Here is a 26,522-nt window from a genome sequence, read left to right as displayed (position 1 = left end):
CCCCCTCTATCAAGAATCTCTTTCGTTGCTCTCCTTATCTGTCCCTCAACCATTCTGATCTCTCAAGTTTCCATCCCCAACACCACCACCACCCCCGACCCCACCCCCGGTCCACCATTTACCCAGGGGATCTCATCTATTTCCCCTCCCAGGGTGACTCATGTGTCCCTCCTTGTTACCTAGTTTCTCTGGGGCTGTGGATTTGTAGCCTGGTTATCCTTTGCTTTACATCTACTATCCACTTATGAGTGAGTACACATCATGTTTGTCTTTCTGGGGCTGGGTTACCTCACTCAGGATGATATTTTCTAGTTCCATCCATTTGCCTGCAAATTTCATGATGTCATTGTTTCTTACCACTGAGCGATACTCCATTGTGTATATGTACCACATTCTTTTCTTTTTTGGTGTGTGTGTGTGTGTGTGTGTGTGTGTGTGTGCGCGCGCGCTTTAGACAGGGTTTCTACTGTGTAGCTTTGGAGCCTTTCCTGGAACTCACTCTGTAGCCCAGGCTGGCCTCAAACTCACAGAGATCCACCTGCCTCTGCCTTCTGAGTACTGGGATTAAAGGTGTGCACCACCACCGTCTGGCTGGTACCACATTTTCTTTATCCATTCTTTGGTTGAGGGGTATCTAGGTTGTTTCCAGGTTCTGGCTATTATGAATAATGCTGCTCTGAACACAGTTGAGCATGTGTCCTTGTGGTATGATTAGGCATCCTTTGGGTATATGCCTAAGAGTGGTACTGCTGGGTCTTGAGATAGATTTGACTGCCAATTTTCTGAGAAACCACTACACTGATTCCCAAAGTGGCTGTAAAAGTTTGCACTCCCACCAACAGTGGAGTTGTGTTCCCCATGCTCTGCATCCTCTCCAACATAAGCGGTCATCAGTGTTTCTGATCTTAGCCATTCTGACAGGTGTAAGATGGTATCTCAGAGTCGTTTTGATTTGCATATCCCTGATAACTAAGGATGTTGAGCAATTCTTTAAATGTCTTTCAGCCATTTGGGATTCTTCTGTTTTAGATTCTCTTTTTAGATCCGTACCCTATTTTTTAATTGGATTATTTGGTATTTTGATGTCTAGTTTCTTGAGTTCTTTGTATAATTTGGAGATCAGTCCTCTGTCAGATGTGGGGTTGGTAAAGATCTTTTCCCATTCTGTAGGCTGTCGCTTTGCCTTGTTGACTGTGTCCTTTGCTCTACAAAAGCTTCTCAATTTCAAGAGGTCCCACTGATTGATTGTTTCTCTCAGTGTCTGTGCTACTGGTGTTATATTCAGAATTTACCAGAATTGAAAGAACTGTAACTAATCCTTCTTAAACTCTTAAAAAGGGGGGGGGGAGGGAGAGAGAAGAAAGAAAACAGAAGGAACACTCTCAAACTTGTTTTATGAGGCTAGTATTACTCTAATACCCAAACCAGATAAAGACACAACAAAAAAACAAAACCACATAGCAGTATCTCTGATGAAGATACAAAACCCTCAATAAATATTAGCATACTGAGTTACAAGCACATACCAAAAAAAAAATCAATGCAGAGTCAGGTCGACACACTTAACGTCAATATATGTAAGAACTCATATAAATGAACTTAAAAGACAAAAATCACTGATCACCTCAATAGAACCAGAGAAGGCCTTTGACAAAATCCAACATACCTTAATGATAAAAAGTCCTAGACAGAGGAGGACTGGAGGGAAAAATACCTCAACATAGTAAAAGCACTCCTTTTCAATATAGTGCTGCAAGTAACAGCCAGAGCAGTAAGGCAAGAGAAGGAAATTAAAGGGTACAAATATGAAAATACGAAGTGAAATTAGTTCTATTTGCATATGGATGATATTATACCTAAGAGATGCCCAAAATTCCACCAGAAAACTTCTGGAAACAATTAACAATTCAGCAAAATGGCAGGGTACAAAATCAACTTATAACAATCAGTAGCTTTTCTACACCAACAGCAAACACACTAAAAAAGAGACCACAGACACACTCCCATTTACAATAGCATCAAAGCCAATAAAATATCAAGAAATAAACCTAACCATTGAGGTTAAAAGGACTCTACAATGAAAACTTCAAATCTCTGAAGAAAGATACTAGAGGATGGAAAGACATCCCAAGCTCATGGAATTTATGTTGTGAAATGACCATTCTACTAAGAGTCATTTACAGATTCAATGCAATCTCAATTAAAATACCCACAACAGTCTTCACAGACACAGGGAAAAAACAAAACTAAACCAAAATTTGCATGGAATCAGAAAAGACCCCATATAGCCAAAGTAATCCTGAGCAAAAAGAATGCTGGAGGGATTGCTAGTTCAGACTTTAAGACATAGTATAGAGCCACAGTGATTAAAAACAATATGGTACTGGCACAAAAACAAACATATAGACCAATGGAATAAAATAAAAAACCCAACCTAAGTTCTCATAACTATAGCCATCTGATATTTGACAATAAGGCAAAAAATGTGATATGGAAAAAAAAGACAGCTTCTTCAACAAATGGTGCTGGGGAAACTGGATGTCCACATGCAAAAGAATGAAAAAGGACCATATCTCTCACCTCACACAAAAAAATTAGATCCAAGACCTCAATTTGAAACCTGAAACACTGAAAATCCAAGAGGAAAACATAGGCAGTACCCTACAAGATACAGGTGTAGTAAAGAACTTTCTGAACAGGACTTCATCCGCCCAGGGGTTAAGGCCAACAATCAACTGGGATCTCATAAAACTAAAAAGTATCTATACAGCTAAGGAAACAACTGATTGAACAAGAAAGTCACAGAATGGGGGAAAGTCTTTATGTAAAATTAGTATTACTTCTTTATTAAATGTGTGGTAGAATTTGTGGTAAATATTTGAAGCTCCTTTTGTACAATGGTTTTAAATTTCAAACATGCAAGTTTGAAAACTAGATACAGAGCTACTGAAGTTATCTCTTACGTGAGGCTTCTTTCAAGAAATTAAGTTACACTTAAGTTGTCACAGTCATGGTCACAAAATTGTTTACAATTAAAAAGAAATGTTAAGCTCAGCGGTGGTGGTACCTGCCTTTAAACCCAGCACTTAGGAGGCAGAGGCAGGGTGGATCTCCCAGCATGGTCTACAGAGCGAGTTCAGGACAGCCAGGGCTACACAGAGAAACCATCTTGAAAAACCAAAAAAAAAAAAAAAAAAAAAAAAAAAAAGATAAATGTTTACTTTATATGTGTGGGTATTTTGTCTACATATATGTCTGTGTACCACATGCATGCCTCATGCCCCGGGAAGCCAGAAGAAGGCATTGGATCCCCTGGGACTGGAGTTACAGAATGTTGGAAGCCATGATCTACGTGTTGGGAATCAAACCTGGGTCCTCTAGAAGAGCAGACTCTGCTCCTAACTGTTGAGCCATCTCTCCAGCTCCAGGTCATACATTTCTTTTTATCCTTACAACAATGTCTGTGGATTTGCTGTGGTGTCCTCTTTTTTTTTTTTTTTAAGTCCTTGAGTAATTTTTCTTTAGTTGGAGGTCTATCAACTTTACTACTATATGATCCTAAGTTGTGACATTTTTGTCTATCTTTTTACACCACATTTTTACTGCCCACTTCTTTCTGTATATCTTGTGTTATATTTGCTCACTTGCTATTGCTATTTTCTAACACAGGTATTTCATTTAAGTTTTGTCATCATTTTCATTTCTTCACTCTGTTCAAAACATTTTGTTTGTGACTTCCCCCTTCACTCCTGGTTCTTTAACAGCCAACCTTATTAGTCTATTGTCAACATGACACAAGCTAAAGTCATCTGGGAGGAAGGCATCTCACTGAGAAAATGCCTCCATAAGGCTGGCCTGGAGGCAAGCATGTGAGGTATTTCCTTGATGGATTGATGTGGTGGGGCCAGCCCACTTGGGGAGGCGCTACCACTGGGCAAGTGGTACTGCGCTAAGAAAGCAGGCTGAGCAAGCCAGGAGCAACAAGCCAGTAAGCAGCAGGCTTCTATGGCTTCTGCTTCAATTCCTGCCTCCAAGTCCCCATCCTAACTTCCTTCAGTGATGGACTGTTGTTTGAAGTATAAGATGAGATAAACCCTTTCCTCCCAGTTACTTTTGGTCAGTGTTTTATCACAGCAATAGAAACCCTAACTAAGTGATAGTATTTAATTTCTAACAATTTGGGGATTTTTCTGAAGATGATTTTGACTCTGCTTTTCCAGGTGTACTGCTTTTCTAGGTGTGGCCAGTACACCTAAGTCCGTCCTCTTTTGAAGCTATTATATTCATACGTACACATGTGCAGTATGGTATGTTATATGGCAGTACTTCATCTTAAAAGCATATTTCATGTTTATCCACAAACGGTCCCTTTCCTTTGTCATTCTGTCAGAAGAACTTTCTCTTGTATTTTTTTGTAGAATAAAGATTCATTTTCTTTGTCTGGAAAAAAAGTATCTTATTTAGTATTTGAAGGTTGTTTTTGCTGGAAAGGAATGCAAAGTTGTTGGTGTTTCCTTTTTGTTATCACAAAAAAAAAATCTCAATTCCTCATTAGGAATTTCAGAATTCCTGTTTTATTATTACCCATGTTTTCCTAATTGTCTTTCTTCTCTCATCTTTATAAATTTTACTTTGTATTTAAATTTCAAGATTTAGATATGTTTTCTTTTTATTTCTCACCTAGCTTCTTGAATCTGTCAGTTTAAATTACTCACTGAATGAAAAATGAGGACATGACTGCTCCAAGGTATTGTTGCGGAGGTTTCTTGTAGATATGAGGGAAAGAACAGCCAGAGGCATCTAGAAGGGTCCAGAATGAACCAGGTCATCAGACTGAACCAGGCCATGTTGGGGGTGGGGAGGCACAGGAAGAGCAAGAGAGGAAGAGAAGAGAGGAGAGAGGACAGGAGAGGGGACCAGGAGTCAAGAGGCCAGGGAGCCAAAATGGCTGAGTTACATGGGAAGAGACGCTGGAGAAAGAGCAGGTCAAGGGCTGGAGAGGTGTCGGGTAGATGGCAGGGTGTGCCAGCCAGCAGGACTCTGTATTTATGCGGCTGGAGATGCTGGAGAGCCTGGGAGCCATTGACACTCTGATGTGTCAAACAGGCACCTCAGTCAGCCATCTGTCCAATGTTTCTGAGACCTGACACTCATCAATTTTCTGATTAGCACACTTTAAACCGTTTCTACTTTCTCTCCCTGTTCTTGTCTGGGATGGAAAATACACACGTATTAGAGCTTGTGTGTGCATCTCACACACAAGAACATTCACTGTTCTATATTTTGGTTGGACTCTCTATGAATTTCATCTGGGTCTTTCTGTTGATCTATTTCCAGATTTACCAATTCTCTCCTTCTGTATCTAGTCTTCTAATACTTAAACCCATCAAATTTCAAATACTCTACTTGAGTGTTAAAATGTCAATTGGATTTAATTCAGATTCTCTAGTGTCAGTATTTTACATGTCTTCTCTTTTTCTCTTGTCTGTTAAGATGGGCTAATTTCATGTTCAAGTCCTTACTTACAAACTCTACTGAAAGGGAAATTCACAGAACCACTTCTGCTGTTTTCTGCTGAGTATCAGTCACATAATCCTGCCTCTCAGCATGTCTAGCTCCTCTCTTCCATTTTTTATTGTTGCAATGAGAGAACTGGATTGCTGTGACTTACTTAGAAGCAGAAGTTCCCCCTTCACGCTGCAAATTCTTTATGCTACATGAGTATTTACCACTGCTTTTATTAAAAATCTGCATCAGCTGGGCGGTGGTGGCGCACGCCTTTAATCCCAGCACTCAGGAGGCAGAGCCAGGCGGATCATTGTGAGTTCGAGGCCAGCCTGGGCTACCAAGTGAGTCCCAGGAAAGGCGCAAAGCTACACAGAGAAACCCTGTCTTGAAAAACCAAAAAAAAAAAAAAAAAAAAAATCTGCATCAATGTTGAATATCATTGATTGATTCTGGTTTTTTTTTTTCATCTTTTGTGAACCTATGTTGTGTGTGTAAGAGAGAGACACTAGAGGGGGAGGGACATGAGAGAGCAACGAAGCAAATACATATACCCACTATGCCACAGAGCAAGTGAAGAGACCAATTTGGGTATCAGCCTTCCACCTTATTTGAAACAGTCTCTCTCTCTTTCTCTGCCGCTGCTGCTGCTTCTTAAACACACACACACACACACACACACACACACACACACACACACACACACAGCTACTGCCAGGCTTTAGGTGGGTTTGGAGGGTTTGAATTCAGGTACTCACACTTGCACAGCACTTTACCCTGAGTTATCTGCCCAGCCTTGACTTTTAATCAAAAGGAGTACAGTTGCTCTTCATGTGTTCCAAAGTAAACCAACTATTTCAACTGCTAAGAATGGTGATCTGGTGATCCTCTGAAAGTCCATCACAGGTTGCACAAACCAATCCATTTTTCACTCATAGGAGTTGTTGGGAATAAATACACACAAATCACTCTATGTTAAAATAAATAGAGCACAGAACTTAAGAGACAAGGTTAGAATACTGTGGGAGACCTGTTTCCATTTTTTCCCCCAGGGTACTCTTAAATAGGGAGAAGTGAGAAATATTTAGATAGAAATATGGAGGGGAGAGACAGATAGAAATACAGGATAGCCTTAGGAGGGCCTGGATCAAAACCCAGCAGCCCCTTCTGTATCTTCTAAAGGGCTTTTAAAGGAATGCCAAGGGGTGGAGCAAAAGACTGCCCCCTAGCACAACCAAGTGCAGACCCTTCCAAACACCTGGTAACCATGCATGTGGTCAAGCCATCCCCTTATGCAGCCCTGTTGTGTAAAGCAAGCTCAGATCTCACTAGGAAACCTTTGTGGGCTCTCACAGAATACCTGTCCTAACCCTTAACCCTTATCCTTATTATTTACTCTAGTGTATTTTAAAGACCTTAGGAAACTACAAGCATACTGTAAAATGTCTTACATGTTATTAAAATTTCTAACTCTACATAAAAGCCTTAAATTAAACATGAGAGCAGGGACAAAAGTGATTCAGAGACAATAAAAGTAACAATCAACAGTATAAGATAAGGAAAGAGTAAAACTACTGTACCAACAGGAGCTCAAGGCAATCCATTTTTAGTATGGGCTTAAATAGCTCCTATTTACTTCCACAGGCCCTGAAGCTGTACCTCAACACAAGCTAGTAAGGTATAGCAGAAGAAGTCAGAATATGAAAGTAAATACTATCCTGTATATTATGAAAATACAGCAATATTAAATATATACAATTGTGAAAATGTCTTTTTACCACACGAGCTCATCTTGAGTAACTGTGATGAATGAGCCACATTAACTCAGTATTCACCAATGGCAAAGGAAAAAAGGTTTTCAGTAGCCTTAAAACACAAGAGATAAAAAACAAACAAACAAAAAACCCACCTAGGTGAGATCAGCACTCTAGTAGTACCATGAAAAACAAAAAGGAGAAGGTGGCTCCATGAAAGAGGGGCTGGAGGACCATCAGAATGGTTTTCTAAAAGCAAAAGCCACCTGGAACAGTCAACTCTAAGGTGTGAGCAGGCAGGGTGTGAAACAAGCACTAAATATACTGAGCTTCCTTGGATGTTCACAGAAGCAGTAGTCAGAAATTTAATAAGTGAAATAAAACAGAACTACAAATATGACTGTAAAAATGTATGTGTGTATTAAGTGAGTTAATAAAGTTTGCTCCAGAGTTGATTAAGAAAACACATCTAAAATATCAGGGTTACAAAAGAAAAATCTAAAATTTCAAAAATAAAATTAAATAAAAGAACTAAAAAAAGTGATTAAAAATTCAAATTAACAGGTATAAGTTAATTAAATAAACAGGTATCAAGTTACAATGTTTTAAAAAACAACAACACCTTGCTGGTTGAAAGTGAAGACAGAATCAAAATCCCTTTCCCAGGCTCCAGCTCAGCTCTGTGCTGTTATGACTTGTCTAGCTATAAGGTACTGGGTCAAAAGCTAAGAGTCATCCCACTTTCTAAGAGCAGAATAGGAAAGGCAAGTAAACCTTACCTTTGCATACATTAACGTTTCATCATGAGACGTGTTACTAGCTAACTATGCAAAAAGGTGTATCAACTAAATTCCAAAATGGTGATCACTGAAAAGACTTCCATAAAAACCATTTTCAAAGTCCTTCAGTAATCTTATGAATAAACTAGTATACCTTAGCAAGTGATTTCACAATAGGATTCTCCATAATCCCCTTGAGAAAAATTAGGTCTATTTCTTCTGCTCCTGTAGATGTGGGCAGCTCCGTTAGGTTTTCCAAAACTTGCTGCATTTCTGATGAGACAAAAGCCAGATAAGAATTAGTGAATACTTAAATAAAAGAACACTCAAATTCCAGACCATTATAGAATAAGAGTATAAAGCCATACAAATAAAAAGAAATTAGCAAAACTCTTTTGAAAAATCTTATTTAAAAAAATAGTTTGTTAAACACTGAGTTTCACATTGATCCCATGAACTGGAACAATGTTTATATGGTTTTGATTTTATAAGACTACACTTAATAAACACATACTTAAAACTCATTAGCTTCCCCTCCCCCAAATTTGAAGATACTACCTAAAAAGAAATGAAAAATCTGAAGACTTATACAAAGTATAGAGATTAAATTAATAAAACACACACACACACACACACACACACACACACACACACACACACACACACCAATTCCCGTAAGCCCAAAATCAGATCACTGGAAAATTCTACCAAACATTTAATAACAGAATTAAAACTAAAACTTGACAAACTTTCCAAATAATGTAAGAACACTCTGCTTTGTGGGGTGGGGTGAGGGAGATGAGAGAGGTTTTCACTACATAGCTCTGGATGGCCTGGAATTCAAGAAATCCTCCTGCCTCTGCCTCCAGAGTGCTGGGATTAAAAGCAGGCATCACCATGCCCGGCAAGAGCATTCTTGTTAGTTCATTCTGCGAAACTAGGTACTTTGGTTCTAAGCCCAGACAAGTTCACTCTTAAGAAAATTACATTTAATATCCCTTAGAAATATAGATGTAAAGATAAAATACTAGCTAAGTAAACTAGAAATATATAGAAAGGATTGTACATAAATGTCAAATATAAATAAATTATCCCAAGAATGCACTATATGAAAGTCAATCAATATAATAGAACAGAACCCATGGGCATTTGAAGCAGATACACAAGAAAGTGTTTAACAAAATCCAAAACATTTCATGTGAAAAAACAAAACACTCCCAAATCCCTCTCCTCCTCCTAAAAGCATTAACAAAACTTACAAAATAAATTCCTTACCCAGTACAGCATATCTCACATCTATAAAAATATGAAGCTAACACCATACTCAGTGGCAAAGCACTCCATGTTAGAAGGGAACAAGGCAAACTGGCTTCCCCATTACTGTAAAACCAGTAGTGTTTCTAACCAGGTGATTAGATAAGAAAAAGAAACACAGAGCATCCAGGAAAAGGGTTAAATGTGACTACTTCTTTTAAAATGATAAGCTCTTACATATGGAAATCCTAATACACAACAATAACATTTACAGAAGTAGTAACTTGAGGGAGGGACTCTTAGATGGCTTGGCAAGTAAAGGCATGCCAGCAGACCTGATGACCAGTGTTCAATCCCTGCTACATATGTGGTGGAAGAGAGAATCAGTTCTTTCCAGTTGTCTTCTGACCGCCACACATGCACATGCAATCACACACACACACACACACACACACACACACACACACACACACACACACAAATGAATATTTATATAAAAACCTCACAAAACATTAAAGAATGAATAAAGTCCTCAATAAATGGAAGGACATCCTGTGCTTAGGCCCTGAGTACAATCAAAACCTGTCCAAAAGCTACAGCAATCACAACTGTGTGGCACTAATACAAATACAGAAATAGTTAAACTCCAGAAGTAAATCCACAGATTATCAGCCAGTGTTACAAGACTTTCAATAAAAGAAAGCTCTTCCCCCTAACAACTAACTGGACAATTAGTCACATAAAATCGTGCTGGGTCAATTAAACATATATAAAATGTTAACACAAACTCCTGTTCTCAATAGATATCACATTCCTAAATTTTACCATTTTAGCTCATTTTGATGTTTCTTTAAAAATAAACTAATACTTCAGCTATTTAATCACAATTATTTTCATTTTAACAAAACACAAACATCAAAAGCCAGACTGCACAAATAAGGGGCTGATAATGAAATGCAGCTCTCTCTGTTCATGCTGCCTACCCAAGCTGTGGAATATTAGTTCAAGATGTATTACATTTGTTTATGCTGTGAAATGTTTGTTTAATGATGCAAAGATGTGTTGCATTCTTTTATGTTGCATTTGTTTAACTCTGTGAAGCTGTGCTACTTTGCCTGTCTAAAACACCTGATTGATCTTAATAAAGAGCTGAACGACCAATAGCTAGGCAGGAGAGAGAAACAGGTGGAGCTGGAAGGCAGAGAGAATAAATAAGAGAAGAGCGAGAGGGAGGAATGAAAAATGGAAAGGAGGATGCCAGGGGCCAGCCACCCAGCAACACAGCAACACAGCCAGACTCAGAGTAAGAAGGAAATCAAGAGATATAGAATAAAGAAAGGTAAAAGCCCAGAGGTAAAAGGTAGATTGGATTTAAGAAAAGCTGGCTAGAAACAAGCCAAGCTAAAGGCCAGGCATTCATAAGTAAGAATAAATCTCCATGTATTTATTTGGGAGCTGGATGGTGGGCCCCCAAAGAGCAAAAATTAAAACACAAACACACACACACACACACACACACACACACACACACACACACACACACAAACCTCCACCTACATGCCCATCTGCTAACACTTGCCCATTCCCTAGTAGAACCTATTCCAGATTTCTTAATCATTTCACCTAATCAGATCTGTAAACAGGTTTTTGTTTTGTTTGGGGAGACTTGCTACTCAAGCTTTCTTTCACTTGCTATTTCTATCTTCTTTTCTTTTCCTTTTCATTGAGACAGAATCTCTACATGGACCAGGCTGTCCTGGAATATAGACCAGGCTGGCCTCAAACTCAGAGATCCACCTACCTCTAGGTAGAAAAATGATGGAGACTACACACCCTAGACTATTTTTAAGATCCTCATCCATTGCTACTGCTTTTGATCATATGGACTAGTATAAGAACATTAATAAAGTACCAATCCCCCCCCCCCAATTTGGAAGCTCAGATTTTATTTATTTATAGTTATTTTTTTATTTTGAGTTTATATTATAATTGTATCTTGACAGTATAAAAACTACCCATCATTCTTAACTAATTTTTACTTCCCTTGTGTTTTCTTTTTCCTCTCCCTTTTCCTTATTTCTTTTCTTTTTGAGTCAAGGTCTCACTATGTAGTCTTGACTGTCCTGAAACTCACTATGTAGACCAGGATGGTCTTGACTTTTTTTTTTTTTTTTTTGGTTTTTCGAGACAGGGTTTCTCTATGTAGCTTTGCGCCTTTCCTGGGACTCACTTGGTAGTCCAGGCTGGCCTCGAACTCACAGAGATCCGCCTGGCTCTGCCTCCCGAGTGCTGGGATTAAAGGCGTGCGCCACCACCGCCCGGCGGTCTTGACTTTTGTTTCTGTACCCTGAGTACAGAAATACAGGCCTGTCCCACCAGCTTAGCTTTTCACTTGATGAGACTTTTTAAAATAAGATTTAAATATAACTTTTTAAAAAATTATGAGACATAGTTTCTCTGTGTAGCCCTGGCTGTCTTGGAACTCACGCTGCAGACCAGGCTGGCCTCCAACTCTGCCTCCCGAGTGCTGAAATTAAAGGCATGTGCCAACATGGTCAGCTACTTGATGAATTTCTAATAAAAACCTAATACATATCTCTTTTCAGCTACATTGTTCTAAAGACACATGCACAAATAAAGAGGAAGCCTGAGGACATTTAACAAAGGGTAACAGTGGACAGGACCCAACTGACTAAATGAGGGATTCTGCTCCTTCTCTCCAATATTACAGGCAACAGAGTCTGAACTGTTTCTTACAGATGTGTCTTCTGCTATTTTATGGTTTTAAACAGAAACAAGGGTAGTTTTTGTTTTTTGTTTTTTGTTTTTTTCATCAATGTCCTTTCATGCCCAAACTTCCAATAAAGTACTTTCATGTTTTTAAAACAAAACAAAGAAGCCCTAAACAGAAGACAGGAATACTCCAAATATTAAAGCACGAAATAAATCATGCTTTAATAATAAGACATAGTTAACAACAGGAGAACAGTAGTGTATGCAAGTGCTTCCTGTATGAAATAAGCTCTGTCACGGGGAGCTCTGAGGAGTTGGGCTAGGCAATAAGTCAAAGGCCAGTGAAGCGAAGGAGGTGCCCTCAATTTATTCAGATTCCAGGAAGAAAGGAAAGTCTCAGAGTTCAGAAGAAGCTATTTGAACATTCCACTCCTCCATAATGCCTGAAGGAGAGACCTTTTAATCAGGTGCAGAAAATGAGACTTTTATCTGAGTGAGAGAAAAGCTAGTATTTAATGTAGTCCTCCAATCTCAAATACGAACAAATCAAGAACTAGCATTTAGGAAATCTACCTCCATGAACAAGGTGTCAAATTCAACAAGCATAAGCACTAAGCTCCAAAGAGCCACTGAGATGGGGGGGGGGGGGGGGTTAGGGGGTATGGCAGTGGGAGGAGGAAATGGAAAGACGGAGCTGGGGCAGGAAACAAAAGTGCAACAGGATAAAGCTGAGGGAAGGTCTTGAAAAGAGTAAAGGACTGCAGATCTGCAGATGTAGCTCGGGAGTAGAGTGCTTGTCTAGCTGCATTTAGGGCCTGGGTTTGATTCCTACCAAGAGAGGGAGGGGCAAACAGCAAGGGAAGGTATAGTGAGGGAGACAGAAAATAGGAGGAAACAAACCCACTGTGGATCAAGTGAAACCTCTAAGGGGACAGAGGGGACTGAAAGGAGAGGGAAGGGTGAAGAACTGGGAGGGCAAAAATAGTCAGGAGCTGTTAAAAAAACAAAACAAAAAAATCCTTAAAAGAAAAAAAATGAAAGATTGAACTTCACAAAGTGGAAAATCAGAAACGTAAAGGGTGAATGACTAAAAGGGGAAATAGAAATCAGTCAGTTACATTACAATTAAAATGTGCTAATAAATAGCTATTTCATTATGAATTTTCTGAGTGGCTATATATCAGATCAAAAGAGAAAATCAATACTTTCCCTAAAGGTAAAGTATGATGTTCAGATGTAAGGAAATCATAAAGTTATACTAAATATGCCATTTTCAAATATATTGAGGATAATTTCTATAATAAGAATCACTAAAATAAAAAAGATGCCAATTCTTTTCAAATTGTGTGCAGCACTGTCAGAGCAACAGATAACTATTTAAACTAAGTACCTCAAAGAAACTCAGTACACAACACAGCAGACTGATTACTCAACTTCATTACTGTGTCTATTCCCTTCAAGACTCCTTCTAGAATACCAGCAAAGTATCAGTAAGAGTTTTGTTTTTTTTAAAAAAAAGATGAAGAAAAAGAATGGCTAGGGAGGAACTATCAGGCCAACATAAACATAAGCTCTAAAGCGGTAGAAGCAGAAACTCAGACAAAGGAAGGAGCCAACCCTCCTCTCACATTATTTCTTTTGAATCTATCCACTCTTTCCTTAGCTATAATCGTATCTTGCCCAGACTATCACTGCAGCCAATCTATAACTATTAGCTTCCTCTTACTGTTTCAAATACCTGAGACAAGCAACTTAGAAGAGAAAACAGTTATTTGGCTTACAGTTTTGAAGTTTTCATATAGAACCAATTGCCCCATGGCTTTGGGCCTTTAATAGCATACCACAGCAGAAGCCCAATGCATAGCAGAGCTGTTTACCTCATAGCCAGGACATGAAAGAGACCAAGGTACCAGAACTCCTTTTGAGGCATGCCCTCAAAAATCTCCCATGAGGCCCTTCTTAAAGGTTTTGCCACCTCCCAATAGTGCCATGGGTTAGAACCTTTGGGGGGCATTACAGATCCAAACCATGGCGATGACCCAAAAGGAAGTAATTAAAAGGTGGATTTTAAGCCTTTCAATACTGTTGGATTCAATCTACACCAACTCTATAGCTTTAACCACCCAAGCCTTCCTTAGCCTTGACACAAAATCCTCTCCTGTTTACCACCGTTTATAGACAACGGCCTTTGCACAGCCTAGTCACACTCATCTTTCAGAAGCAGAATTTCAACTTCACTGGCTGCTCCAATTACCGTTTCTCTTAATATACACATATTCATAGTACTCTGTAATTCTGACAAACCCATATAATTATATGTGATTTTGTTCAAAGCAGTTTCCTGTCAAATCCTGAGAAGTGCAGAAATCATACCTGTCTTGCTCCTACCTGAATCCCAAAGAACTAGGATGCAGTTTGGTACATTATAGGTTCTCAATAATATATTTCAGTCCCCAAAAATGTAGCATTTCAGTGTATCTCAACAACCACAGTTTTCAAACTATGTATTTACTTCTATGAATTATTTCACAAGGTAAGACAGAAGTGCTGTGTTTAACTGTTTATATTACTGAAGTGGAATAGTTTTACAGTAATATTTTCTACTGTTATACTTCTAAGCATTATAGAACACCATGTAAAGTAATTTTAATAAAATGAACGATACGTAACTATCTATATTCTTTTCTAAAAGTTCCATAACAGAACTTTACAAAAGTGTTTCTACTTAGTTTTAGAACTGTAAGGAATCAAGTGAACTATTCTAAGTATTCAGTTAGGACTAGATTATAATTTAATATTAAAAATTTTTGTTACCGCATTTGATGCTATGTTCACACCCATTTAATTCAAGAAACTGAATTTCCCAAGCAAAAATATAACAACTTAGGTATTAAATCAAGATGTTAGAATTATTTATATTTTAAACATAAAATAATCACCTGATACCTGCTGCCTAATTTACAAATCAGTGAAATGACATATTAAAAAAAAAATCTCACTACATATTTGGAAAAACTTTACAAAAGCACCAAAAGTCATTTAGATAATTTTCATGTGCTTGTAATAGAGCAACAAAATTCTTTTATGAAATAAAACAACAAGAAAAGACATAACAAGAAGAACCCACTGAAATGGGGATGCTTCCTTAAGATCAGACTTTGAAAGAAGACTGCTCACTGTTGGGGGCTGGGCAGGGCCAAAGGTCCTGTGCTGTGCTTTTGTTCTCTTCAGGGTCATGCTTGGCAAGGCTAGCAATGGTCTGCCCCCAAAGCTCCAGGGAGCCTGGGCCAGGGCCTTGAACTTGACATTTTCCCTGTAAAGATGTTGTCAAATGTTTCAGACACTGAGATGTGAAATGCTTTGCCTACTAGAGGGACTCGAACTCTCGTAATTTGCTGTCTGATGCTCCTTACTGATTTGTTTTCTGCTTCCACACTTGAGGGGTATATAAGGATCTATCATACTAGTAAACTTACTGGCTGGGGTCATCAGCCCTTGTAGCCCTCCTGACCCCAGCTGTTGACTATTTTTCTCATTCCCTGCCCTTCTCCTTGGAGTCCAGCATGAACCCAGAAAGAACCACTGATCTGGTTCAGATCTTGATAGTTATGATCACAAAATACTGATTAAATAAACAAAAAGAAAACATTTTATAAAATGACAATATACTGTTAAGATCCATACTCCGAGATTCCCATTTAATTATACTGAGCCAAAGAAGAAAAGTAGAAATTTAAATGTGCACATTGTATTTCACCCTCTGTTCAGAACTTCTCACACAGTTAGATGAAGAAAATAAGAGACGCCATTTCTCCTCTGAAAATTCAACTTAGAGAAGTATGTGTGTGGTGTGCAGGAATTTAAGTGAACAGTACTTTGGAAAGTCTAAGAGCCTCCGCTCTGCCACTTGTCTGGTCCTGAGAACTTGGGTATGTGACTCAGCCTTCCCAAGCCAGTTTCTTTTATCTGTAAAATAGGGAGTGCCAGAAGGTCGCCAAGCTAAATGACACATGAAAACTCTCCAACAGTACCTTATGGCACTTGTAAAACCAGAGCCAGAGAGGGAGAGATAGGCAGATCTCTGGGACTTGCTGGTCAATTGGCCCAGCCTATTTTACAAATTGTAATTCACAGTCCACTGAAAGGTTCCATCACAGGAATGGATGGTTCCTTAGGAATGACTCCTGAGTGAACTTTGACCTTTAGATATGTACACACTCACGGAAAAAAAATTAAAAGAAAAAACCAATCCGAAGCACAGCAATTTACTTACATGGTTTCTGCAACTTTATAAAGAAAACCTTTTTTTTTTTAATTTAAGCAGTGGGGATCCCCTTTGCTGATGATTAATTCAGAAAGAGCACACTGCCATGTTTTTAATGGACTTATCAATTCTCCCATCATAAACCAATCACCTTGTAACAGAGACTAGTGTAACTTTCTGGCACTTCTTTTTAAAGATATAGTTTCATGAAATCTAGATTGACCTAGCATTTCTGATCTTCCTGCTTCCACCTCAAATTCTAATGCTACCATCCCCAGCTTCAATCTCAGTTCTTAGAAACCATTTCCAGGATATACTATGCTTTCAAAAAGATTTCCTCTCAAACAGAAAAAAACAGATTTCATAAAAAATATATATATATATTTTTTGGTTTTTTCAGACAGGGTTTCTCTGTGTAGCTTTGCGCCTTTCCTGGAACTCACTTGGTAGCCCAGGCTGGCCTCGAACTCACAAAGATCCGCCTGCCTCTGCCTCCCAAGTGCTGGGATTAAAGGCGTGCGCCACCACTGCCCATAAAAAATAATTTTTAAATTAATAAATTCTAGTCAGACATAGTAACACATGTCAGTAATTCTAGCACTTGGAAGGCCTACCAGAGTGAATTCCAGGTCAGTCTCTGCCACCCAGTACAACACGGCATCAGAAACACCACCGCCCACCACCCCGCCTACAGTAACAGCACAGAGACGACAATGAAATGTTCTATTCTGAATGATCAAAACATTAAAATGTGAAATTAGGAGCCCCAAATGTAAAGAGAGAACTTAAATTCACTTTGAATGCCTTCAGGCCTTCTGCTCTCTTCTATAAATATTTTGTTCTTAGAGAAAAATTCACACTTTTCCCTAAAGACAGACAAAGATGAGGCAGCCACACAGAGTCTCCACGGTATAAATCTCATAGCTGTCAACACGCTTCCTGGCTCTCCAGAACCATCAAGCTGTTATGTTTAATCTCTCACTAACTTGGTGGTTTTGTGTGTGAAGATCCTGACATCTTTTCACAGACTTCTTCCTGAATGTTTAAGTGCCTTATTCTGTGAAAAAGATTTCTTAAAATTTTAGTTTTGATTAATCTTGTGTGCAGCAATCTTAATTCTTTTATTGACATTAATAGTTTGCCTTGAGATTCAGTTGGATTTTCTACACACAGTAGGATGTAATGGTTATCTTCTACAAGTGAGGATAACTAAGTAACTTTATGGAAAAATTTGAATTGAGGATTTATTTTCTCTTCAAGACACAAGAATAATTTTCTTCCTTGTAACAGTTTAACAAATTTGTGTTCACTTAGGGAATTTGTTAAATTTTATTGGCATAAAATTATTTTTATTATCTATAAATAAAATCTTGCAGATCAACTGAGTGTGGAAACATCTAGATATCACCATCTGTAATTTTCATCATTTAACTAATTTAGTCAGATTTACCAATATTACTTAGCTTAATCGTTTTTCCTCATAGATGTGGTCTATCATTATTCTTTATATAAGAAAACATGATAGGACATTAAATTAATTATAGCAAAAATTAAGAATATTCACAATTTAGTAGCTAAAGATTATAAAAAAACCTCATGTCAGTTCAAGTCAATTTTGCTAGCCACAAGTTATGAAAAGCTGACTTACGGGGCTGTTTGAAACTGTGGACTGATACTTCCTTTCAGGTACTTCTCTATCGACCACCATATCTATGCTTCTATGTGTCCATCTTATATGCTTGAGGTACAGCATCACTGTATACTTTCCTAATCACAACGCCTCCTCCAGATCTTAAGTAACAACATATATACTTCATTTTAAAAAGATTTATTGTATGTTTAGGAACGTTTTCCTGAGCTTATGTATATGCACATTGTGAGTGCCTGGTGCCGGCTGAAGTCAGAAGACAGCCTCAGAGCCTTGGAATTGAGAGCTATGAATGGTTGTGAGCCACCATGTAGGTGCTGGGAACTCATTCCTCTGTAAGAGCATTGAATGCTCTTAACCACCGGGCTACCTCTTCAGCCTCTTATATGTCACTTTTATAGAGTTGATTAATATTTTAATTTGCATGTGTAAAGAAATAATACTTTTATGTGTAGACTAACACACTATCTAACCTATTTATATGAAACACTTAAGTTGTCTGGAACTACTTTTGCTATTACAACTATTGTGTAGTTTTATGGGTATGTCTATAGGTGAAATTTCTGGATGTGGAATTTCTCTATCAGAGACTATTTTTATCAATATGGTTATAAACTGGCATTTCAAAAAATAATACCAACTTATAATATGCTATTTAGTAATTTATTTTTTAAAGTTCTCTAGAAGTTAAGTGTAACTACATATAAAAAAGTATATATTTTGATAATACACATATATTTGCAATACTACAAGCATTAAGATAGTGAAAATATTCATCTCTTTCGGAAGAACCAGAAGTACCCCTTTATTATCCTTCCTGCTCCTGCCCCCTTACATCTCTTTTCCCACGGTATATAAGTATCCATTGCTCTATACTATAGACAAGTTTGTTTACTTTTGTTTACTGATATATTCCAGCATTCAACAATCAATATTCCCCACCAATTATAAGGATTCAAAGCCCACCATATATCTAATAAGATCTATCTAATGATTATTTTGCATCTAATAAGATCTATGTAATGATTTAGATTGTCTAGCCCCTCACTTATAATTGCTCAGCTGATCTACTCTGTATTCCACATGGTTTATTAAAGCCCCTTGCTATTATTGTACATTTGATGACATTTCCTTGCCTCTCTGTTTCATAAAGGTGGTTGATATGTCACTTAGTACACAGTTAGTTATAAATGTTATCCTGTATAAAAAGATGTCCCTTTTCATTTCTTCTTCCTTTCTTCCTTCATTTTTTGCTTTTGTGTGTGTGTGGGGGGAGGGGGGCTGCTTTTTGTTTGTTTTAAACAGTTTCCTTGTAACCTGAAAACCTCTCCAAGGATGGTCTTCAACAGCTGATTCCTCAGCATCTGTTTGAGTGCTGAGATCACAGGTGTGTGCCCCCATGCCCAGCTTCTCCTTTCTCACTCCTAATGCTCAGGAGCTCAGTGTTGGACTTTGCCTGGCATCAGCGTCCTTCCTACTCGTGCCCTTTGCCTCCATTTGCCTGACACCTTTTGTTAGTCCTTTACTTTTAACCATTCCAGATAATTTTGTTTCAGATAAGATCTATGAGATACAACATATTTTATATAGTAAGATTTTTCTTATTTGATAAATTGAAAATATGTCTTTAAAAAATGACTAATCCCATCCATATCTACAATTATTACTGCTGTGTTCTGTGATATTTGATATAGTTTCTTCTATGAGAAGCATATTCTTGCTTGTTTATTAAAGTTGTTTGTATTTAGGGGTCTGTAACTGTGTTCTAGTATTTGCTTTTATAATAGACCTTCCCACATAATGCCTTTACTTTTCTGTTTTTTTTTTTGTTGTTTTTTTTTTTTTTTTTGACTGTTTACTGTATTTGTTACTAGGATTTTTCAGAAAATCCCGACTCTTTTCTCACTTTTGTTTCATTATTTCCAACTTGTCATGTTTATTTATACTCTTGCTTATGAACTTAAATTGCATTTCTGCCAAGTAAATACCAAAGAGTAGCACTGGTATAAGATTAGCATCATTAAGAAATTACTAAGTTCTTTAAAATGTTCACAAATGCCATTCAAGTCTGTACCACAGATATGCCACCCACTGGCCAATACAGGACTTGAGTAGTGGCCCACCAGTATTTCAGCACACAGCATCTTATAAAGTATGTGTATGCTGTAGAATATTATTTTAAGTTGTGTTACATTTGTTTATGTTGTTTAATGGTTTGTTTAATGATGCAAAGATGTGTTGCATTTGTTTTAACTCTGTGAAGCTGTGTTACTGTGCCTGTCTAAAACACCTGATGGTCCAATAAAGAACTGAACGGCCAAAAGCAAGGCAGAAGAAGGATAGGCGGGGCTGGCAGGCAGAGAGATAAACAGAAGGAGAAATCTGGGAGAAGAAAAGCGAGCAAGAGAACAAGGAGAGGAGAACAGTAGGGGCCAGCCACCCAGCCAGCCATGGAGTAAGAGTAAAAGGAAGTAAGAATACAGAAGTAAGGAAAGGAAAAAGCCCAGAGGCAAAAGGTAGATGGGATAATTTAAGAAAAGCTGGCTAGAAATAAGCCATGCTAAGCCTGGGCATTTATAAGTAAGAATAAACCTCCGCCTGTGGCCTGTGATTTATTTGAGAGCTGTGTGGTGCCCCCCCCCCCAAAAAAAAAGCCATAAGAATAAAAACAGCAAAAACTACCAACAACATTTTGGCACACCCTACCAACAACCCAACTGACTTTAAAGGGTCTCTTCCAGATCTCCTCTCTTTCTAAACATCAAGCAGAAAGGTTCATTCCACTGTGCCACATAATTTCTACAACCAGATACATGTCCAAGTTCAAGGAGTGAGACAACACAGAAAAACAAAACTAAATGGGATTTGCCCCATCCTCTTGGGAACAGTTTCTACAAAGGAAGATGAAGTAAGTCACTTCTTTCCTTTTGAGTTTTAAGCTTTAGTAATTTTATAACCACATCAACACTGCTGCCAAAGGATTCCTGAGGACTGAAGGACAAGAGATCAGCACAAAGTGGAGGGGGGGGGAGACCAGGAATGGGAAAAATGGGGGAGGGAGGGAAGAGGAAAAATGGGAGGGATAGAAGGGGGGGAGATAAGGAGAGAGATTCTTGCATTCCTGATGAGGATTAGAATAAAACCCATTAGTTAATTTTGCAAAGCTATGACCAAAATCCCTGGGGAAAATAATTTAAGGGGAAGAATTATTTTTATTCACGGTCTAAGAGGGTTAGGACCACAGTTATGTATGGCAGAAGAGGTGTCTTCATGGCAGACAGAAAACAGAGGGATCAGAGACCAGAACAACCTTCAAAAGAAGCCCCTCTCACCCCCAACTTCCTCGAGCTAGACCAAACCTCCTAAAGCTTATGCTACATTTTTAAACACCACCAACAACAATGGACCAAGCTTTCAAAAGCATGAGCCTAGAGTGCTGTGGGATGGTCTGTATGTCAAGTGTGTTGCTGATTGGTCAGTAAATAAATCACTGATTGGCCATTGGCTAGGCAGGAAGTATAGGCGGGACAAGGAAAAGAATTCTGGGAAGTGGAAGGCTGAGAGAGAGACACGGCCAGCCGCCATCAGGACAAGGAAGATGTAAGGTACCAGTAAGCCATGAGCCATGTGGCAAAGTAAAGATTAATAGAAATGGGCTAAATATAAGAGTAAGAGCTAGACAATAACAGGCCTGAGCTAATGGCCAAGCAGTTTATATAATGTAAGAGTTCGTGTGTTTATTTTATAAGTGGGCTCTGGGACTGGCGGGACTTGGTGGCGGGAGCTGGAGAGAAATTCTACAGCAACAAATGGCGCCCAACGTGGGGCAAGAGTTTCCACCTAAAAACTTAGAAAAAAGATTCTAAAACGGACCTAAAAACAGCTTCCTAATTGTCTCTCTCAAATAAGCGGCAGCTGCCGGTTTGAGCTACTGGCGGGTTCCTAGTGTGCACTCTCGACCTGCAGTATGGTGGGAATGAGGCCTCTGCAAGTAACACATTAAGCTATGTGGTGGATTTAGCCTTTGCTAGTACAAAACAAAAAAAAAGAAGTTTCTGGGCTACACGCTACTTTGGTAAAAGTGTAGACCCACTATTTCTGAGAGTTATGGCTCCCAGAGCTGGCGGAAAGCGGACCGCCGCCATGTTGGGAAGCTGAAGTGGGCGGAGCCAGCAGCCACTGCGCCGTTTCAGGCTTAGAAGGCTGCAGTTTAAAAGGAATAGGCTCAAGCTAATATAAAAAAAATAAGCCACGTAAAGATGACTACCACACAGAGAATCTGGATTATGTTCTCTTTGATATTCGTAACTGCAGAAAAACATTTGATTGTAAAAGCTGTTGAGTTATGCCAAAATGTATATTTTAAAGGTACCTTGACTTCAAAATTTGGATATAAGGATATGTTGCTTTGGAAAAGAGTCTCTGCTCTTGTTTCCACAGAAAGCCAGAGACTATGGATTTGTTCCAGATTAAGATACATCAGGTTTGACCAGCCAAGACCCCCTGAAAGGTCTCCAATGACACCATGGCCCAGATGACTCAACATCCAGAATGATTTCAAGTCAACTGGCTCAGATATACAGCCTCATGGACTACTCCATGATCCTAAAATTTTCTTTCTGTCTCCAGAAGATACAGCGCCCCCCTCCAGCAGGAAGTAGTAAGAGAAGCTACGCCCAAATTCCCAAATATACCAAGCTGGCTTTAGAGATGGAATTGGCTCACTCCCCCTCTAAACCCAGACATATTGCTCAAAAAAAAAAAAAAATGGTTAAGAGATTCTTGTGTCCCAAATCAGAAGAGCCCTCTGGTGTGGGACAGAGAAAAAACAATATTTTTATTTAAATCAGGTTGATTATAAATACAATCTCTTTCTAAAACAAAAAGGGGGATAGTTTAGATATGATAGGATGAAAGGGTAGATTAATGAACCTACTTTTAAAGAGTAACAACTTGTTTAAAATGTTTTACATTGCTATAGATTTTAGTTTATTGATACAAATTTAAACTTAATTTTGTTATACTGTATATATATATTTCTATTCTTGTTTGAGGTATTATGTTTATGTAACTCATTTAAAATTGTAATGGATAATTAAAAAATAGATTAATAGTTAGTCATCTATGATAATATTTGTAGCCATGTTAGTTAAGTCTTCTAGGTATACATAGATATATTTCAGATAGATAGGTAGTCTTCAAATACTTCAAAGACCTACAGAATATGGCATTTAAAATGTTTTAAAAGTTTAGACTTTTTGGACAGTGAGACATGTCTGCTCCTGACAGCACCGATTTACTTCAGAGAGGAGGATGGGCATCGAAGACACTCCATATGGAGTTTATCTTCACCTTGACAAAAATAGCCATTTGGGCAAGAAACTGTTCTTGCCTGGACTGCTTGATCAACTGGACATGCAGGACCCATAGAAAGGTGACCAATGAACTTTGCTTGACAAAATGGTCCTTCAGGTTCCTGCTTTGCAGAGAAAACTGCCAGACATTCTACAGGACACAGAGAAAAGTGAATAAGAGACTCTAGGCCTGTGGGCTGAAGACAGATGCCCCAACTTTACAAGAGAACTTTGAATGACTGTCCAGGCTACCAGCTGTCTCTGTCTACCCTACAAGACTCCTAAAAGTTGCTTATATCCTTCTCCATTTCTCAGGTAGTAGTATATCCTTCTGAGGTCTTTGATGTGGTTAAAGACTAGATACTTACAATTTTCCTTAGTTATAATAAAAGATAAGTTAGATATAAAACCTTAAACTTACAAAAATAAGATAGGATCTCTTCTTTAATATTGTAACTGTAATTCTTGCTTGATAATTGTTTTGTTATATGTACTTTTACTATGTTAAAGTTAAAACCTTCCTTTTTAAGAAAAGAAAAGGGGAAGTGCTGTGGGATGGTCTGTATGTCAAGTGTGTTGCTGATTGGTCAGTAAATAAATCACTGATTGGCCATTGGCTAGGCAGGAAGTATAGGCGGGACAAGGAAAAGAATTCTGGGAAGTGGAAGGCTGAGAGAGAGACACGGCCAGCCGCCATCAGGACAAGGAAGATGTAAGGTACCAGTAAGCCATGAGCCATGTGGCAAAGTAAAGATTAATAGAAATGGGCTAAATATAAGAGTAAGAGCTAGACAATAACAGGCCTGAGCTAATGGCCAAGCAGTTTATATAATGTAAGAGTTCGTGTGTTTATTTTATAAGTGGGCTCTGGGACTGGCGGGACTTGGTGGCGGGAGCTGGAGAGAAATTCTACAGCAACACTAGAGGAGCCATTTCACATTCAAGCCACAGACTTCTCTCCCTGGCTTTCCAAAGGCACACAAGCCATCTCATAATGCAAAATACATTTAATTCATCACCAAGCATTCCCCAAAGTCTTGACAGTTTAAACAATGCTAAAATGTTCATTGAAAATCTCTTCTGAAACTCAAAGCAAACAATTGTGAGCCCCTATAAAAACATTCTCATCCCAAAAAAGGGGAGAATGGAAGAAGAGCTAGGAATGATCAGACCAAAGCAAGACTAAAGCCCAGCAGGAAAACTCTTCCTGGAACCCTATGTCTAGCATCATACATGAGCTCTAAGAGGTGTAAGGCAGTTCACACCACCTCTCTTCTGGGCTGGTGCCACTTGTTACCTGAGGCTCTTGTCAGAAGGTTCATGTTTCAGCATCTCAAATATGAGAACTCCACTGCAGTTTAGACTTTATCCACAACTTCACATCCTGCCCTCTCGGGGCTGCATGCACTGAGCACAAAGCCAGAATCATGTGGTAGACAATGACGAGGTCTACTGCCAGTGTGTGCAGTAGCTGAGCAGCTACACCCACAAAAGCACTTACTTCCCCAGGTGATCCTGTCCAAGCCAGAGCACCCAGAGCTTTCTTCTCAGCTTTTCAAATGAGTTTGAAACCTTTACACCTTCATCATTTAAGGAATAGGATCTGGTCACTTCCTGAGAAACCTCAAGGCTTTTTTTTACACATTGTTCAATTTCTTAACTTTTTAATGATGCTAACTGATTCAGAAATGATGACTTCTTAGCCCTAACTTTACACTGGCTTTTCTGTCAAACCTGAAAGATTTTCAGAGCTTTGTGCCATGCTTCCTGCTTCAATTCTCACCATAAGCTGGGCAAAAGAAACCAGAAACCATGGTGTCACAGACTTCTACACTGTCCTGAAATTTCTTCCAACCCCACCTCTCCACAAAGGCTATTATTTTTAAATCCAGCCTCAATCAGAATCTTAGAACATGGATAAATACAGACAGAATATTTGTTTTATCAAGTAACATGAAAGGGTTCTAGCACAATTCTTGCTGGTGTCCTCATTACCATAACCTTATGGGGCAGCCTTTCCAATATGTGTTTCTATCTATACACTGGCTTCTGTGCTCTGCCAGGAATGACCCACCATATTCAGATTACAGCATTCTAGACTATCTCTAAACTCTGGATTTCTCTCATAAAGCAATTCTAGAGGATTAAGAACTATATGACACCAACAACTGAACTCTAGTACTAATTTCCTGTGTTCACCTTCCGAAACTTAGCTGTGACTGAAATAAAAGAGGCAACAGTTCCTGAAAAGGATTACTGATTTGGTCCTACAGTTTCAGAGGGTTCAGTTAGTCTGTGGGCCTCACTCCTTTGCCCTGAAGTAAGGCTCACCACCAAGGCAGCGGGTGTGCATGGAAGAGCCTGTTCATCTCATAGCAGAAAGAATTCAGAGACACTCAAAGGATTAAAGATGAGGCACATCCTTCAAAGACATGCCCTCCAGTGACCTATTTCTTCCAACCATACCCTACCCTCCTAAAGAATCCAGCATCTCCCAAAATAGTGCCACTAGATAGGGACCACAGCTTCATCACAGGAGCCTGGGAGGGCAGTTCATATTAGAACCCTACCATTCCTTCCCTGCTCTTCAAGTCCGAGCTTAAGCATTTTCTTCAGGCCTTCTGACGCTGACTACCTGGTTCTGAGCTGTTCTGAGTTCTGCAGAAGGAATGTCAACCCCACCTCCCCACAAAGGTAAACAGTTCAAACCAGCTGATTTAGTGCCACTTTCCAGTATCTTCTCCATCTGCAAATTTACTCTGTTCAGAGTCTGCAAATAGCTGTGCCATAGACTCTGTCCTGGTTTATAGGCACTCACTATGGAAAGACAGGGTCTGCTGTGCTTCTTTTATCTTATAGGAACCCCTGTGAGTTCCTTAACCCAAACACCTGGAAATCTGCAATGGTTTAGTGCTACAATTCTTCCAGTACTACTTCTGGCCTTTTTTCTCCCCTCTCACTGGAATTTTCATCCCAAGATACACTGGAATGTTACACACTGCCCCACCGGCTTCTGAAGTTCTTCCATTACCTTAATTTTTTGTTCCCTCTCTATGGGAACAAAGACATTTGATTGACCTTCAGATTTATTCTGTTTCCTCACATCTGCTACTGAACCTATCCAATGCACCTGCCGTTTCAGATACAGTACTTTCTCAATCTAAACTTTGCATTTGGTTCTTCTAGCCTCTCTCTGTGGACTCTTTCTTTACATTCTTTCAGTATATTAAA

The 26,522-nt window shown here is 38.8% G+C and overlaps 1 protein-coding gene across 2 annotated transcripts in view; it reads right to left on the bottom strand.

Annotated features, from left to right (window-relative positions):
• Pals2 (protein associated with LIN7 2, MAGUK p55 family member) overlaps nucleotides 1–26,522 on the bottom strand; it is a 112,495-nt gene that overhangs the window by 51,934 nt on the left and 34,039 nt on the right. For both annotated transcript variants that reach the window (XM_059257827.1, XM_059257828.1), the window contains exon 2: nucleotides 8,193–8,311. In XM_059257827.1, the coding sequence (XP_059113810.1) occupies nucleotides 8,193–8,309 (117 nt within the window). In that variant the 5' untranslated portion in view covers nucleotides 8,310–8,311. The remainder of the gene's footprint in view (nucleotides 1–8,192; nucleotides 8,312–26,522) is intronic.

The sequence above is a fragment of the Peromyscus eremicus genome, chromosome 3 (assembly GCF_949786415.1).
Source record: "Peromyscus eremicus chromosome 3, PerEre_H2_v1, whole genome shotgun sequence".
NCBI lineage: Eukaryota > Metazoa > Chordata > Mammalia > Rodentia > Cricetidae > Peromyscus > Peromyscus eremicus.
This window is presented reverse-complemented; position numbering and strand designations above follow the sequence as displayed.